Below are 16,633 nucleotides of genomic sequence, written 5' to 3'. Positions count from 1 at the left end.
CCAGCCCAGTGGAAAAGGGCTCACACTCGCTTGGCGCTCTGGAGTCTCATACGAGGCAAAAGCCCCGGATGCTCGACTGGGGAGCTGTCTTCTACCCCCCCGAGGCGCCGAGAATGAAAACAGTGATGTGGGGATGAGCGAGGCATGCAATAGCTGATTTTTCCTACTGTAAAAAATGAAGATAAGAAAGCTACTGAAATCTTCATATGTCAAAGAGCTTAAGGTGCGAATGCTATTTTGTGGCCACTGGCCTGAGCGAAGTTGATTCAACCTGGCTTGGTTGAATTAGTCTAACGCATCAGGAATCATGTTGCTTGTGTAAAGAGAAATGTTTCCAACAGTGTAAAATTTAATGAATTTCACCTATAAAAGCTCCAAGGAAGGATTCTGTCTCTAGTCCCTGCTGTATTAACACAAGAACTAAGAATTTATAATCTGCAAAGATGGTTTTATGGAGGAAGATCCCCCAGTGCATACAGGATTGGAGACACCAAGCTATTCTGAAGTAGTAGCACAGCAGTTAGACCAGTTAGATGCGTACCTAAGACAGAAGTGAAGTTCCTGGATAGATCTCAGCTAAGGAAAAGCCTAACGACCCTGCGTCGCAGTGACTTCCGATGCAAAGTGCAGCTACCTCCTTGAAATGACAGTATTCAGCAGCACATCACCACTGAGACTCTACGGGCCCTTTCCTGGCCAAGTCCACATATTGCTTAAACCCTTTAAGCAGATATGAAAAGACTGGATTTGCCAAAGGGGAGGGTATATTTTCTTTTTCACTGGGAGCTACAATTGTTTTTTTGGCTGACAATTCTGATTTCTCATTTGCTTTGCCAGCAACATTTAAGACAGCAGAAGCAAAGCAGGAATGATGGCAGTTGGATGCTTTCATTTCCCGCCTACCCAAAATAAGGGAAAGCTGTGCAAAAGAAGACGGAAAACCAAGGACAGACATCCACAGTGATTATTTCACCTGGACACATTACCAGTGGTGTCCAAAACTGAACCTTGCCTTGTTACATGTCCTGGCCAAAAGCATCAAATGAATTTGCAATTTTGAACCGCCGCATATAAACCGTCTCAGGTATAGTCAACCACGGAAGTGCATTATCAGTCCCGCAGCCCATATGACGGTATTCTGTTCTGAAATGTCCCTAAATGCCAACCGAGGACAGCTGAATCCTCACCCGAGGGGCTGCCCGCCTCCGGGAGCTCCTCCTCCTTGCTTATCATTAGGAGATGATATGAAAAAATAAAACGCCATAGAATTAAAATTCTGTTCAGATGTAACATATCAAGCGTCACAGCTCCCATCCTCGTATTCACAGAAGCAAAACGCACGTTTCAGTCAGCTACCTGAAAACTTCCTCTCAACGTGAATCTCTGGGTGGCATTTGCTACCTGGCAAGCTGGGAGCAGAAGGCATCATGGCTAAGAAGCGTCGTGCAGAACTTTCAACCACCAGACCAGCCTGTGGAATCAGCAGTTGCTTTGTTACACCACTAAGACCATCAGCCCCTTGCAGGAAAAGCAGGATTAAAAGCTAGTGGTCACACATATTTACCGATTTCTAAGTACTTTTGTAAAGGACGTCGTTGCACATCGTCGTTTTCATTACCACCAGACCTGCAGACCCCTCGTTCTTTCCTGGCTTCTACACATGTGAAACTCAAGTACACACAAACTCAACAGCTTCACTGAATTCCTGTATGTTGATCAGAATACATTTATTTAATTCTCACTCCACTATTACTTTCCCAGGTGTATTACTCAGTTTTCCCTCTATTCTCAAACGTACCTTACAGTAATTATGCATTTCTGACAACACTGGCCACCACACCCACGCAAGTCTTTGCACTTGTCATAACACAGCAATTTCAGCTTCTATTCCTGTCAGTGCTAGAAAGAAAAGGAGCTAGGAAACATGCCCTAGCCTGTACGAGCAGAATAGGACACACCAGAAAAAAAAATAATGCCCAAAACAAATATCCTCAGCCTGTAAATGGAAACCCGTACGTGGGCACCGGTGTATGTTGAACGTTGACCATAATAGACAAAGACTTGAATATGGAAACTGTCTACAGCCAAAGCTGTACGTCCAACTACGCCAAGTCAAATACACAGGGCAAATTATAGCTATTGCTGCCATTGTGGCAGTTACAGACGTTTTTCTCAAACAAAATTCAGAATTAAACTTACTGTGGGTTCCTTCACTTAGAAACCACGGGAAGTTTCTCATGTTATGATGCAAGACCTCTCCTCCCAAATTCTACAGTGATAGATGTGGTGTTTTTATGAAACCCACTACTTGTATTGAATCCAGTGCTTTCCATTTCACTTGAGGCTCCATGTTATGTCCAGTATATTAGTTTTCAAAGGAGGAAAAAGGAGATTGATTTCATGCGAAATTTTTTTAAAGTTTCACAAACCCTTACGCAATATTCCTGTCGACTTCACATCCAATGTAGAAACAAGGAAAGAGGCTAACACAAGCTGTTCACAGCAAGCTGTTTAAGGCAAAATGTACTCCTTGTCTGTATTTTCAGATCAAGCTTTTAGGCTCAATAGTTTTATGTCAAAGCGTAGAAAGAGCCCTAAAATCTTAAGTCATTATGTTGACAATCCTTAAAACCCTGGAGTTTTGGGGGAGGGAGCTGTTCTCCCCTCAAATAATGTCTCATTTGTACTATTTCTTAAATGTAATTATAGATATAAGAAATACCGCGGCAAAATTGCAAATTCCATTTTCCCAAGAAGGATATAAATACTAACTACTATTGCTCTGTTTAAAATACTTCTTCATTTGTAGTTATCCCAATCAAAATGTATTCTTTTTAAAAGAAAATAATACACTGCTCTAAGCGTTCGTATGCTGCTCCTGCCTATTTGGATAAAAATGTCTCTCAAAAGCAAGTTTCAGGATTTTGACAGAACTTGGTGGATATCTTCGAAATGAAATAACAGATGTAACGTAAGGGCAAATGAAGCTAATTCATATTCTGTAGCCAGGTTGTAAAACATCTAGGCACAGAAACAAAAATCTATTACCATGGGTACACTGTTTTCACATCTACGTGAAGAGTTGACGCTCTCTGTTACAATAACACTATTTTGGGGTTTTAAAGCAAAGGACAGTTTGGGCACTAAGCTAAGGCTGGAGAACTAGCCTCAGCCTCATCTCTCGCATCCCCTTCTCTGTGACCCTGGGCAAAACCCTAGCTTGCCTGTGCCTCAGCTCCTCCTCCAGAAATAATGGGACAAATAGCATTTCTCTGCTTTACAATACGCTTTTAATATTCAACATTCACTCACGACATGCCTAATATAAATAGAAGCGGGGGCAGTAAGCACCACAGAGAAAGCTGCGATTCATGACGGCCAAGATTTCTAATCACACCAGAGCATCCAAAGGGCGTTCTTGTATCGTGAATGGTTTCAGGCAATCCTGCGCGACTCACAAGGCTTGCCAAAGTTAATCTGGTCTGGGAGAGGCAGATAGAAGGGTTGCAGAAATTTTCCTAGTTTATTCTGAAATTCAGCTTTTCAGGTTTATTTATTCAAAACTGAAACTTTCCTATGAGGGAAAAAAAGGGCAATTTCTTTGAAAAATATTCCTGAAATATTATTTTTGGATCAGCTTTTCAGGATCAGGCCTTAAATGTATTTGAAAAGTTGAAGTGGATAATCTGTGCAGAATTTGCAATCTCGAGTCATCCTAAATTACAATTTGTTCAGCAGCAAGTTCAACTTAGCACAACAAGTATCAACAGAGTATCCTGCCTCTGGAGAATCATTAATTTAGGTTATAGATGAAACTCTTCGCTGGTCTCAGTAGACACTTGACTAGATTTTAGCACGTACCACACTAACTGTACGTTATTGGCACTAAATCTCTGCTTATGTGTAACTGAAGACAGGAAGAGACGGAGAGAAACCATGGCTGTGCTCAGTAAATACAGAACAAGGAGGGCAGCAGGTCCCACGAACGCTTCGTTTCCACCTTCCCTGGCTGCTCGCAGGAGACCCTTTCCTATCTGGGGCTTCCAGACTGAAAGTTAGGTTTCTAGTCCTGCCCTGTTGGGATTAAATGTAAGATATGATCAGTATCTAGTGAACCAGGGCTTCTTCCCTAAACATCCTTGAATTCTATATGAAACAGTATTTTTAAAAGACCATAAATGCTTAAAAGGAAGGACTGACGCTAAAACCGCTCAATGCAGTAAGCACTGGCTCTTGTACACGGTTGTATTTCCTCCAATGGTAGCTCAAGTGCTGAAAGCTCTGTATATCATTAACTTGACTTTGCAGCAGTAATCCAGAATTTAATGAAACTCATGTACAAAGAGCTACACAGAACATTTTATCACAAACGGAGCTTTTACCTCAGAAAAAAGTTTCGTATTAAACCTGCTGCACTCTATTAAATGATTAATTCTAAAAATAAAATAACCTACCAATCAAAAACTAATTCTCAGTAATGCAAGTAAATTACAGCTGCTCAGTTATAGTGAGCGGGATGACCGTACACCAGCCAACGATCTGGTTTCGTTTATTCAGTACACACAACTAAAGCAGCAGTAATGGTCATCTCACGGCTGTGTCACTTGGAGGACCTCTTGCAATAGAGTCACTGGCAATTGTTTGTTTCTAAAAAAAAAGCCCTGGGAAGGGAGCTACCGCCGCAGCCCATTCCCAGGCGCAGCGTACCCTCTCCGTCTTGGCCAACGTGCATACTTATGGCTCGACGCCCGAGGGTCACAGCTTCACCTGTTCCCAACTGATTTATTCTGGTGGCCGGAGGGCCACCAGCACATATGTGCCCCCTCCTTCCTTGCACCTGGACCATGGATAACGTCTCTTACCAAAATTCTCCTGCATAATTGCTTAGGGCAAGCACAATAGTACTATTTAAATATATAAACATAATCCTACACAAAAAGCAAACCAATAAACTTTTCTGGATATCTATCACCTTCACAGACTAATTAATTAAAAAAACCATTATCACACAGTTAGAGTGTATAAGCAATGGCTGGAAATCAAAGATTTATGACAAGGCACAGAGACAAAAAGTTTATTTCTCTGGGCTGTATAATCCTTCATAAAAGATACGATCTGTTTCAGATATTCAAGAACGAAGCGCTTAGTACTACGTAGCCTGTAAAAAGAACCAAAAGACCTAGGCACCATAAGAAATTGCCATGCAAACAGCTTCAATTCTTACACCGCAAACCTGACAGAGAAATTTAAAACACTGTTGTTTAATATGAGGTTTCACTGTACTGTTTTAAGCAGCACAGCAGATACTGGGGTTTCTGTTGAGAAACGATGCACAACTCAGAATCCAGAATTAAACTATGTGAACATGAGCAGATACCTTTTGTTATCAACCTAAGCTTTAAACTTGGGTTACTGTGATTTTGCTGTCATTTTGGAAGACTACAACGTTTTCTTCACAGCCAGGGTTCAGGAAAAGAATTAATTAATTTCCCACAAAGGAGAAGAACAATTGAATTTTTACTTCCACCTGTCCTTAAATCAGCTTAATCTTTTTGCCTTCGTGAGAAAAGGCTCAGATAAAGTTAACCCTGAACAAAACCCGTAATTTATCCCTGACAGACTCCACACAAAATTTAGTCTGAGCACAATTTTTGCTCATGGTACCAAATTCAACACCAACAGAGTCTCGGAGAAGTTAATACAATCCGCTGCACCTCATACGGCCTCACCAAGAATGCAGTTTCGTACGTTGCATATGTCCCAACGCGCAGGCGTAGGAAGTTAAAGACTGTCATCCCTAATTTCTCTTCTTCCCCATTTATGTGAAACACAGCAAGAAGCTATGTGTTTGCAGAGTATTGCATAAAAGGTATATTTATCTAATAATCTTACATAAATACAGGCATCGCAAAAAAGAATTCTTTATCTAGGCTTTGGTGCAGGTGTAAATACGTAAGTGAAAGACAGGGAGATCTCCACATACATGTGTGGAATGAACCTGGTCCCTTAATGCATTTGCTGTTTCATGTATTTAGTCCACATGGGGGTAGAACCATAGGTATTGAAAAAGCGTTAATTCAGCTTAAATTAACAATGAAATAAAAGATCAAACAGAACGTAATTCTGTCTTTATAGTTAAGTTCCCATCTTCGAGTTTTTCCATACAAATTACTTTTTAAGTCAGTTCTCTGTTGCTGTTTATTGAACCTCACACTGTTTCAGAGACAGAGGATGTCCAAGTTCTTGCATCACTGTATAGGGCAAAGGATTAGAGCACACCCTCAGGGACCACGAAGACGATGCCTTACGGGAATGACAGACTGCCATCAGCAATGTCTCCAGCGGTACCACATCCATCCACCCAACAGACAGAACAGCATGCACATACTGCCTTATCTCCCACCTCCGCACGCGGAGGAGTTTTGGAAGCCTTTCCCTCCAGAAATTAAACAATTATCTGTTTAGTGACACTTTATCATGCCTTACAGCAAGGAGACGTATATATTGGCCTTTCCCAATCCAGTCTAGCCCTATTTATCATGTTATTTTCTGTGGAGGGTGATGGCAGGGGTGAGGGGGCGGCTTGTGGTTCTATTTAGACTGCAAGAAACCTATGATCCAACCACGCCTGTCTCACTGGTAACAATACACAAACGGTAAGCATAACGGCATAACATTAGTTTGGATCTCTGGCAAAAAACAGAGACAGTAAAACGAATCTTATCTAGAAGCAAGAGTCATTATAAAGCGAGGAAGAAGGACAGCAACCTGCCAGATCACCTCTGTAGTAAATCATTCTTGTCTACACGACAACACGGGTTCATACATGATCAACAGAAACACAGGATGCTTAGAGAGAATGCTTTAAACATTCCTAAACTCAGTATTTGGCCAAGTACCTCCACAGGCAGCTGGAGGAGCTGAGCCGGTGCCGGCACTGCCAGTCTGGCAGGGCTCCGGGTAACGCCTTCCCCTCCAGCCAACCTTCAGCTGTGAGGAAACGTACCACGGGTTAAGGCCAAAAGATACCCATTGTTACTGTAGGAACATTAAAACAGATCACATTTCTAAACATATATGACAGTAAGATACAAACTCCCCATGGAAAGCAAGGGGAAGGCTTGCCAGAAGATGGAAAAGTTCCCTTTACTACATTTCTCAGAACAACCTCGGGGTAGGATAACTTGAAAATATATGGCTATATTTAACCACCGGGTTATGTTTCCAAAAAGTCTATGCCAGGAATTTGCAGAGGGAAAAAAAAAAATATGCTTGTGATGCTTTTGATCTTCCCGGCGGAGCTGCGCCCCTGAATTAGCAGCACATGCCCAGGCAGCAGAGTCTTCCTCGGCTTCGGGGAGCGGGCGGCCGATCGACCAGACCTCAGCCCCTCCAACCCGGAGGGGTTTGGAGCAACAGCCTTGCAAATTTATTGCAGCTAGCTATGGCAACGTTTAGACAACACCGGGTGCACAAAAATGCTCAAAATGTTTAGAGGAGCAGGTTAAAGTGGATCCTTGCTCTTGAAGAGCAAAGATAGAATGATTTTTTTGTGAGAAAAATACAAGTAACTACGAAGATTTAAACTTTTTTTTTTTTTAAACAGCAGTCGTACAAAACACATCAGCTCACCCGCTTAGTGGACATTACACACACATAGTTAGCCGCTGAGGTGATACTAATGGTTTCAGCTCATATTATTCCTGCCAACCAGCCGGACGTACCCCCAGCCATACCCTTTAAATATGGGCCATACCACACCAGCATTCACATTTAGTATTTCAATTATTTGAGAAAAAAAACACAGAAATATGTATAGCATGTGCCATACACACCAACAGTAATGAAGATTTCAACATCTCACTCTCTTTTCAGCTATAAAAAAAAGAATCATAGAGCGGGGGATGGAGCTGGCAAGGGTCACACTGAGGAGGGAAGTGGACACCCGGGTCCAACAACTGAATTAAAACTCCCAGAGATGCTCATTTCAAAAGCAGGGTCCCTACCAGGCTGGAGAATTTTCATACAAACTGTCCTTTGACTTCGGGCGTCACATGCATTACAGAACAGCTCGTTTTCAGAATAAGAGAAATCAGTCAGATATTAAAATAATAGTCAAATTGCCACCTCTGGAGTGAGGTTTCCTTGCAAACAAAGTGAACATTGAAAACATGGCCTTCATCTCGACTTTCATAAAGTCCTTGGGAAGCAATGCAGGCTCTGACCCCTGTTGCACTACAAGATTCTTTACGTTCACAAGACAAACAGTAGTAGAAAGACTGAACAGTACTATTTTACTAGTACAGCTTGATATCTGCATCAGAAAGGGATGATTCTTGAAAAACTTCTGGTCAACACATGGAAAAAATAAATACCTCCTCTTTGTTATCTGATAACACAGGTACTTATATAGGCAAAGTGATCATCCTTAAAAATAATAAAACCCAACCACAAACCCACATGAGAACCACAGTTATTTCCTACTCTATTTATAGGAGGGAACTGTGATGTTGGTTCAGCCTACATTCTTTTCTGTTGCTCCAAATTTTTGTCTTGGGTGTCCCACCACTTCCCCAGACTTCGCATGGGAGGATGAGTGTCTGCTTTCTCCACGCAGAGATTCCCCCACCCTCTTCCCTTCAGCACTGACAGCTTTGCTACTGCTCCACTCCGTCAGCCTTCAGTAACAAGGGTAACGCGTTACCACTTCTTAGACTTTCACACCTAACATTTTAGTTCTTTCTAGAGTACCATGATCTGTGATTATTTTTTTGTTGTTGTTGTTTTGAACCTCGGAAAAAATAAATTTCTTTTCTCATTTGTCTCTTCTCATACTTTTTTTCTTAACTATATATAGAGATATGTCTTATCTCTTTCCACTGCCACATTAAGTATTTCTTGCCTTTACATTCAAGGTGGTAAACTCCCTCTACCTCTCCTATAAGACACATCGCTGCGATCTCCTCTACTCCTTCTTCCAGTCTCATCTTCTGCTGTGTTCAACCATCATCTGTGTCTGCCAACATATCCCTTCACTGGCAAGTGTCTCCTCTCCTCTTTGCCTTCAAGTCCACGTTTTCAAAATTAACTTTCTTTACTCAGCTCTCTCCCCAGTCACTGCTATTCTAGCTGATACAGCTCTTCTCTTTCCTTCACCTTGCTCTCCACAACGATGCTCTGATCTTTCAAACGTCTTGCCCTTTGCCTTTTTCTTGTATCATCTAATCTTCACCATTATCTCATCCGTTATGATTTATCACTTGCATGTAACAGGTAACACAACAACTTCCCTCTCTCTCCCTCCTTGCCGTGCTATGCAAAAAGAATATATTAATATACAAGTTGACAAAAGGCTCAGCTGCCGCACTGTGCTCAAACGTTGCTGTGAAACTTCCTTCAAAAACCGTGACTATTTTACACAACAAATTTCCTCACAGACAGAACACAGCCCCTATAGAACAAGATTTCTACAGGCTGCCATTACAGCCAGACTTGATATCTGCATGTAACAACTCTCACTTACGTACTCTATTTTTTGTTTGTTTACTTTATCATTTTACAAATCTAAGTGATATGAAGCCTTTTACAATAGGCAACATTTAGCACTCCCAAAGGCATCTAGATCAATAAGAATAATCTACACCATCTGGAAGTGACGGGACTAAACAGTACCTCCTGTACAGTCCAAATTCTGCAGGATGCCAAATGTTGAGCTCTAATATCATCCCCAAAACAGAAGGGAGCGAAGGCAAAAAGAAGGGAGCGAAGGCAAAAAGAAGGGAGCGAAGGCAAAAAGAAGGGAGCGAAGGCAAAAAGAAGGGAGCGAAGGCAAAAAGAAGGGAGCGAAGGCAAAAAGAAGGGAGCGAAGGCAAAAAGAAGGGAGCGAAGGCAAAAAGAAGGGAGCGAAGGCAAAAAGAAGGGAGCGAAGGCAAAAAGAAGGGAGCGAAGGCAAAAAGAAGGGAGCGAAGGCAAAAAGAAGGGAGCGAAGGCAAAAAGAAGGGAGCGAAGGCAAAAAGAAGGGAGCGAAGGCAAAAAGAAGGGAGCGAAGGCAAAAAGAAGGGAGCGAAGGCAAAAAGAAGGGAGCGAAGGCAAAAAGAAGGGAGCGAAGGCAAAAAGAAGGGAGCGAAGGCAAAAAGAAGGGAGCGAAGGCAAAAAGAAGGGAGCGAAGGCAAAAAGAAGGGAGCGAAGGCAAAAAGAAGGGAGCGAAGGCAAAAAGAAGGGAGCGAAGGCAAAAAGAAGGGAGCGAAGGCAAAAAGAAGGGAGCGAAGGCAAAAAGAAGGGAGCGAAGGCAAAAAGAAGGGAGCGAAGGCAAAAAGAAGGGAGCGAAGGCAAAAAGAAGGGAGCGAAGGCAAAAAGAAGGGAGCGAAGGCAAAAAGAAGGGAGCGAAGGCAAAAAGAAGGGAGCGAAGGCAAAAAGAAGGGAGCGAAGGCAAAAAGAAGGGAGCGAAGGCAAAAAGAAGGGAGCGAAGGCAAAAAGAAGGGAGCGAAGGCAAAAAGAAGGGAGCGAAGGCAAAAAGAAGGGAGCGAAGGCAAAAAGAAGGGAGCGAAGGCAAAAAGAAGGGAGCGAAGGCAAAAAGAAGGGAGCGAAGGCAAAAAGAAGGGAGCGAAGGCAAAAAGAAGGGAGCGAAGGCAAAAAGAAGGGAGCGAAGGCAAAAAGAAGGGAGCGAAGGCAAAAAGAAGGGAGCGAAGGCAAAAAGAAGGGAGCGAAGGCAAAAAGAAGGGAGCGAAGGCAAAAAGAAGGGAGCGAAGGCAAAAAGAAGGGAGCGAAGGCAAAAAGAAGGGAGCGAAGGCAAAAAGAAGGGAGCGAAGGCAAAAAGAAGGGAGCGAAGGCAAAAAGAAGGGAGCGAAGGCAAAAAGAAGGGAGCGAAGGCAAAAAGAAGGGAGCGAAGGCAAAAAGAAGGGAGCGAAGGCAAAAAGAAGGGAGCGAAGGCAAAAAGAAGGGAGCGAAGGCAAAAAGAAGGGAGCGAAGGCAAAAAGAAGGGAGCGAAGGCAAAAAGAAGGGAGCGAAGGCAAAAAGAAGGGAGCGAAGGCAAAAAGAAGGGAGCGAAGGCAAAAAGAAGGGAGCGAAGGCAAAAAGAAGGGAGCGAAGGCAAAAAGAAGGGAGCGAAGGCAAAAAGAAGGGAGCGAAGGCAAGAGATCCCTGTTTTTCTATAACCAGACAATATTAACAGGATAGTCCTACTCAGACTTATTGGCCTCAGTCTTTCTTCAGAAGCGTGTAGGAGGGGAAAGCGGTCTTGTTTTATCCTCCTTCACCCAGTTATCAAGAACCGTGCCAGTATTTTCTTGTGCTTCATTCTGAAAACCCAACTGCAGTTGCGGTGACAGTCTCCAAATCTTCTTGGTCCCCGAGCCTGTGCTCCATACGACTACATCCTCTATTAACCACGGGATTTCCTGCATGCCGGCTGGAACTAATCATCACAATTACAGGCTTTTGTTTAGAGGCGTATCTACAGTACAAAAACACAGAAGTTTGGAAAAAAGCCCCTGAAACGGGTCTTATGCAGAGGACAAGATATAGACTAGTCTGTAATAGATTTATATAAAAGCCAGCCAACTCTTATCTGGAGCAGAGGAAGACAGGGATACTCCCCACAGCAGAGAAACCCAGGCAAGATGACGAGGGGGGATAGGTTCTCACCTAAGTGATTTTTCATGGAGCCAGTGGGGGTCCTTGTCATGTCATTTCTCGCATTGGGACTAGGTTGATAAGCACTGATGGTCCCAAACGGTTCTGCAGTACTAAACTTAATTTGACAAGGCTTATTAGCCCTGGCTTTGAGCCTGACAGACCCAAGCTGTCTCTAATGCTCAGTTTGGGCAAATTTGTATGATGCTTTCCAACACTGTAGCAATGGGAACAACAATGCAAAGAGACCTGATCTGGCTCGGTGCTGAGCTCTCTAAGGTTTGGCAGGCTTTACTGGCTTAGGACTGTGCCACATGGAAGCAACTATACTTGCTTTCACACCCCCTTTAATGGGCTTTAAAGACATAGATTTGCTCCAGCTTTCTAAGCTGATACATCTGGCTGGACGCGAGCTGGCCCTTCGCAATTCAGCTCACGTGTCTCTGCTCAGGGCATCGTGCGTCTACATACGAAATAACTGGCACGGGGGGAAAGATGATGGTAGAAGGCTTCCCTCTTAACTCTCTCGTATTTCTATTTAATGAGCAAAGTTAAATCTTCATTTATGATGCCTTTTTTTTTTCCCCACCCCTAAATCTACTCATCTGTGATGCCCACCTTAGAGACACTACAATATAGACATGGACGGCTGTAACTGAAAGATTAATTTGAGAAAGTAAGAGCAGAGATCACCTTGTTGAGTGTTTGAAGTGACTGGATAGCCTTGCCTCTGCCACCTCTCTGAACCAGAAGTACCAGACACAAACGCCAGTTCCCACGCTTTGGAGAACGGCTGTAAGCTACATTAAGAGGAAAGTGCATTGAAGTGCAAAGCATGAAGACGGCTGTATTTTGAAAAAGAAACAAACCCAACAAACAAAACACGGTAACATATGCATTTTTCCTAGAACGCAGGAGGCCTGGCAAGGGTTGTCTCCTTAATGCTTCAAGCAATTGTGTGAACACAACCTCTGTGAAGATACTTATGTTCTTGCCTTAGTATCTTTACTGTAAGGTGATAAAGAGCATTGTAAGCACACGCACTTAATAAAAGCAAGCCATAAGCATAATCCTCCTTTTTCTCACATGAGGAAAACCGCTGGGGATGTCTCGCTATGACTGATGCACTACATCTCATGAGCGGGGGACGCAGTCCCACTCACGCCACCCTCCTGAATGAGCAACCGGAATAACATCAGAGCCTCAGAGGAGGCAGCGCAGAGCAAACACTTCTTTCCAGCACTCTTCACAATTCCTGACCCAGCGCACACCTCTGGTTATAACCAGATCCGACTTCTATAAGCAACCTACAGCGTGCATCCGACTATCCAACACAACAACGCTGTTCCTTCATTGAGAATAATGACTTAAAGTGACTTTTAGCTATGAAGTCCTGGGATTTGTTATAGACTCCAGTCCTGAATGAAATTCAGTTCTTAAGATACACTTACTAAATTATAGTAATTGTCAAAATTTCCTCAATTATTTATACTGTAGACAGCTGCCATGGCTACAGCAAGAATAGCAACCAACCTCTTCAAAGCAGTAAAAAGTAGCAGTGATAAATCTTTTAGACGGCTTCCTTTTTACGCAACGCTTGCTCCGTGGGTTTAAGTAAGACTGCTAACTTCTGAGAAACAACAAAAAGCCAAAACAGAAGAGCAGAACGCAGTGTGGTTTCTGACTCAAGATGGCAAACTCTCATCAAATCTTTAATCTTTCCTTTAACTCCGTGAGTGGTTGTGCTCAAGCTGCCGTCACGGAGGTAGAGGCAGTTGGGAACACAGTCGTAAAATGAAAAACATTAAAATAGCTTCACACACACAGGACAGATACTCACATATCCCAAAGTGAGCATTTGTAATGCAAAGGGGAGATTTTAGAATTTATATTGTAAAATGACTTTTTTCTCAAAGATCATAAATTTTAAACACTCCGAGGATGCATTTTAAAAATCAGTTTCTTATTATCTGCATTCTCAGTACAGTTCTGCCTACAATTTTGGCTTCACCAATACTCATAGCAGACATACTCTTGAGGTATTATATGCTTTTGATTTTACTGCGCTCATTTTTGATTCTTCCATTTTAAATATTACGTACAAGCAACTTATTTTACAAATTAAAACCTCATCAGTCAAAACCAAGTTGCATACATAAATCATCTTGAAGTTTGCAATTTAAAATTGTTTCTTTACAAAGGATAGAGGAACTTTTAATTGAACTTTAAAATAAATATCTAATTCTGCTTTTGCAATACTATTGTCTATATAGAGGAACAAAATTTTATTTTTATACAATCCTGCTGAACTACGTGATAATTTAGAAATACAAAATACCAATGTAAGAATAATATTGATTATAAGTATGGGATAATTGTAAGGCCTAATTAAACTACTGTGGAGCACAACAGGGCAAAAACTGTAATATTAATATTCCTCAGCTTATACCTTTGCTCTCACTACTGACAAAAACTGATTAAAAAGTCTCAGACATACACACAAACAACAGACCACTTCACTACTTACCATCTGAGACCTATTTTTTGGGCAGCCATTGATGTCTTCAATCTTTTCATTTGCTGAAAAGCAAAGAAGAGGAGATGAAGCAAAAAAACTATACCATGGATGTTTATTCCGAATATTTCCAGAGCACTTGCTGCTAGCTAAATGAAGGGGTTTCAGATTGTAGTTGTCCAGTCAAAGCGAATGTGTGAAACACTGAGACCCATCAAAAAAAAAAAAAAAAGGCAGCTGGAGTTTTCTAGTGGGTCATGCCTCCAGAGACAGCTGGGGGCAGAAAACAACTGGTCTGACAACATCCCGTACAGCGACGGTGACTCCTTTAAACTACAAAAGAGATTTAAACTCTGGAAACTGAATCACTGCTGGGTGGAAACATGAACACTACATATGTACAGATGGTTGCATGTCAGTTGATTGGCTTGCGGAGTGAATATGTATTTTAAATCTAGATGGGAAATTTATGATCAATAACTCTAATATTCTATTATTTTCTTCTTAAAGCACAAACCACAAGACTACCGTTCAAGCTTCTTGCTCGTGGCTTACACGCAACGCAACTTGCGGAACAAGGTATAGTTTCAATCTTTAAAGTCCCAAGGGAAATAATTAAGTTGTTGAGGTGGTTAAATGTTTGCCTTAGAGTCTTAGTTTGCTCAGTTTCACATTTCAGTCTTGGACCCTGAAATGACTTGTGCACTAGACTGAAGAACCAGTTGTAATCAAAGTTCGGTTTCCCACTGCTTTTTCACTGTAATAAAGGTAGGCGTTCACATCCCGTTTGATGAATTGAACAGATTCGCCTCCCATCGATTCTTATGTTAAAAGCTGTATGTTCTACCTGTCCCATATGCTCAGGACATCAGTCAGTATCTCATTTCACGTCTGTCTTCAGTCAGGAGTATCAAATTTGGCACCATATTCCAACAGCAGTCATAACAATGACAAACAAAGAAGTAACATAACTTCACTCTTGCCTCATATTCCCCGTTTTACATGTCCAAGTGTCACAGTACACCTTTATGCCACAGTAATGCATTTAAGAATTGATGCTAATCTGAAAAAGATTGCAGCTAAATCCACTGTCCCGTTCCCCAGAGTGGTCTATCAGCCTCTACACACAAGGAGGATACGCTTCTTTCAGGAATGCGATCTCAGATTTGGTCGTACAGGAACAAAAAGCATTTCTTTAAATTCCACTTATAAATCCTGTGCATCCATCTTCTAATATTTACCATCTCGCAGTTTAGTATCATACAGTATCTTTATCAACTAAATTTATAATACTTAAAAAAACTGATAGCTATATTCCTATAAATTTGAACTGTTAATAATTATTACCTGAAAGGAGACAAATGAACTTCTGAATGAGCCTTCTCTTGTTTGGGACACATGTGTACAGAGATACTTCTAATAACCCACATCATTTTGTTTATCTTTCTTTAAAAATAGTGGTTTTTTCCCTGAGAACTTCCAAAATGTTACACGACGTATTTAAAACCAATAATAGTACACCATAAAGCTTATTACCTGGCTCTTTTTAAGCTCTTGTACGCAAACTACCTAGACTCACCTACTTGAAACTGCCTAAACTGTTAGTGACTTGTTTCCAAGATTCTGCTGCGATACAGCATTTGTCTTTTTCTGATGTTTTTTTACTATGCAAAGGTAGAACCAAAATATTTACTCAACACTTCTACACTTTGTAGGTATTGCTACAGGCTTGGAGTACGAGCTTGGTTCTAGAGCTGTACACCAAACGTTAACCCCATAAACCAACAAATACAGTCTTCTGTAACATGGGAAAATTAATGGCAAACCAAGACGTAAGCCACCTTAATTTTTTCTGTCAGGAGGAATTTATATCCAACGCACCAGCGACTTGGGATGTTACCTCTTTATCCCCTCCCTTTTTTACACTGTGGTTAATAATATTACCATTCTCACCTAGAAATGACTCCTTTTGTCCTCGTACCTTCCCATCACTTTGCAAGATACCATCAGCTATGCTTGTACTCTTCTAATCAACTGATCTGTAGCTTCTTTATCTCATTACTGTCGGTTTCCTGCATTTTCTTCTGCTCTAATTGTTTTTTTGTTTGTTTGTTTGTTTTTAAACAGTTGCTTTTGCTTCCTCTCAAAAACTACATTAAACCAAGGCAACTTGCCCTCCCACTTGTGAACCTGCAGTTTTTCATCCACCCGTTGAGGATTCTTCATCAGTTCCCAATTACTCATCACTTCCTTTTATGCTGTTGGCCTTCTCTGTCACAGGTGATTTAGGATGTAGATAACCAGAAAGAGTCGGTGGGAATCAAAAGTAACAAGAACTGGAATTTCTGCCCCAATTTACCTGTTCCATCAGGTGCTATTTCTGCTTACCTCTGGGCAATCACCTTTCCCTGGGCAGGTTTATGCTCTACCTTTTCTCCTTCCAATCCACTCCCAACTCACCTATGGCTCATGGTTACTCCTTTCACT

General features: G+C 41.8%; 1 protein-coding gene across 3 annotated transcripts in view; it reads right to left on the bottom strand.

The window, feature by feature from the left end:
* Positions 1 to 16,633, bottom strand: part of NAV2 (neuron navigator 2) — a 230,251-nt gene that overhangs the window by 144,303 nt on the left and 69,315 nt on the right. For all 3 annotated transcript variants that reach the window (XM_059825934.1, XM_059825936.1, XM_059825935.1), the window contains exon 3: positions 14,159 to 14,211. In XM_059825934.1, the coding sequence (XP_059681917.1) occupies positions 14,159 to 14,211 (53 nt within the window). The remainder of the gene's footprint in view (positions 1 to 14,158; positions 14,212 to 16,633) is intronic.

This window comes from Gavia stellata, chromosome 17 (genome assembly GCF_030936135.1).
Source record: "Gavia stellata isolate bGavSte3 chromosome 17, bGavSte3.hap2, whole genome shotgun sequence".
In the NCBI taxonomy this organism is placed as follows: Eukaryota; Metazoa; Chordata; class Aves; order Gaviiformes; family Gaviidae; genus Gavia; species Gavia stellata.
Note: the sequence above shows the minus strand (reverse complement) of the source record. Positions and strands in the feature narration are given on the sequence as shown.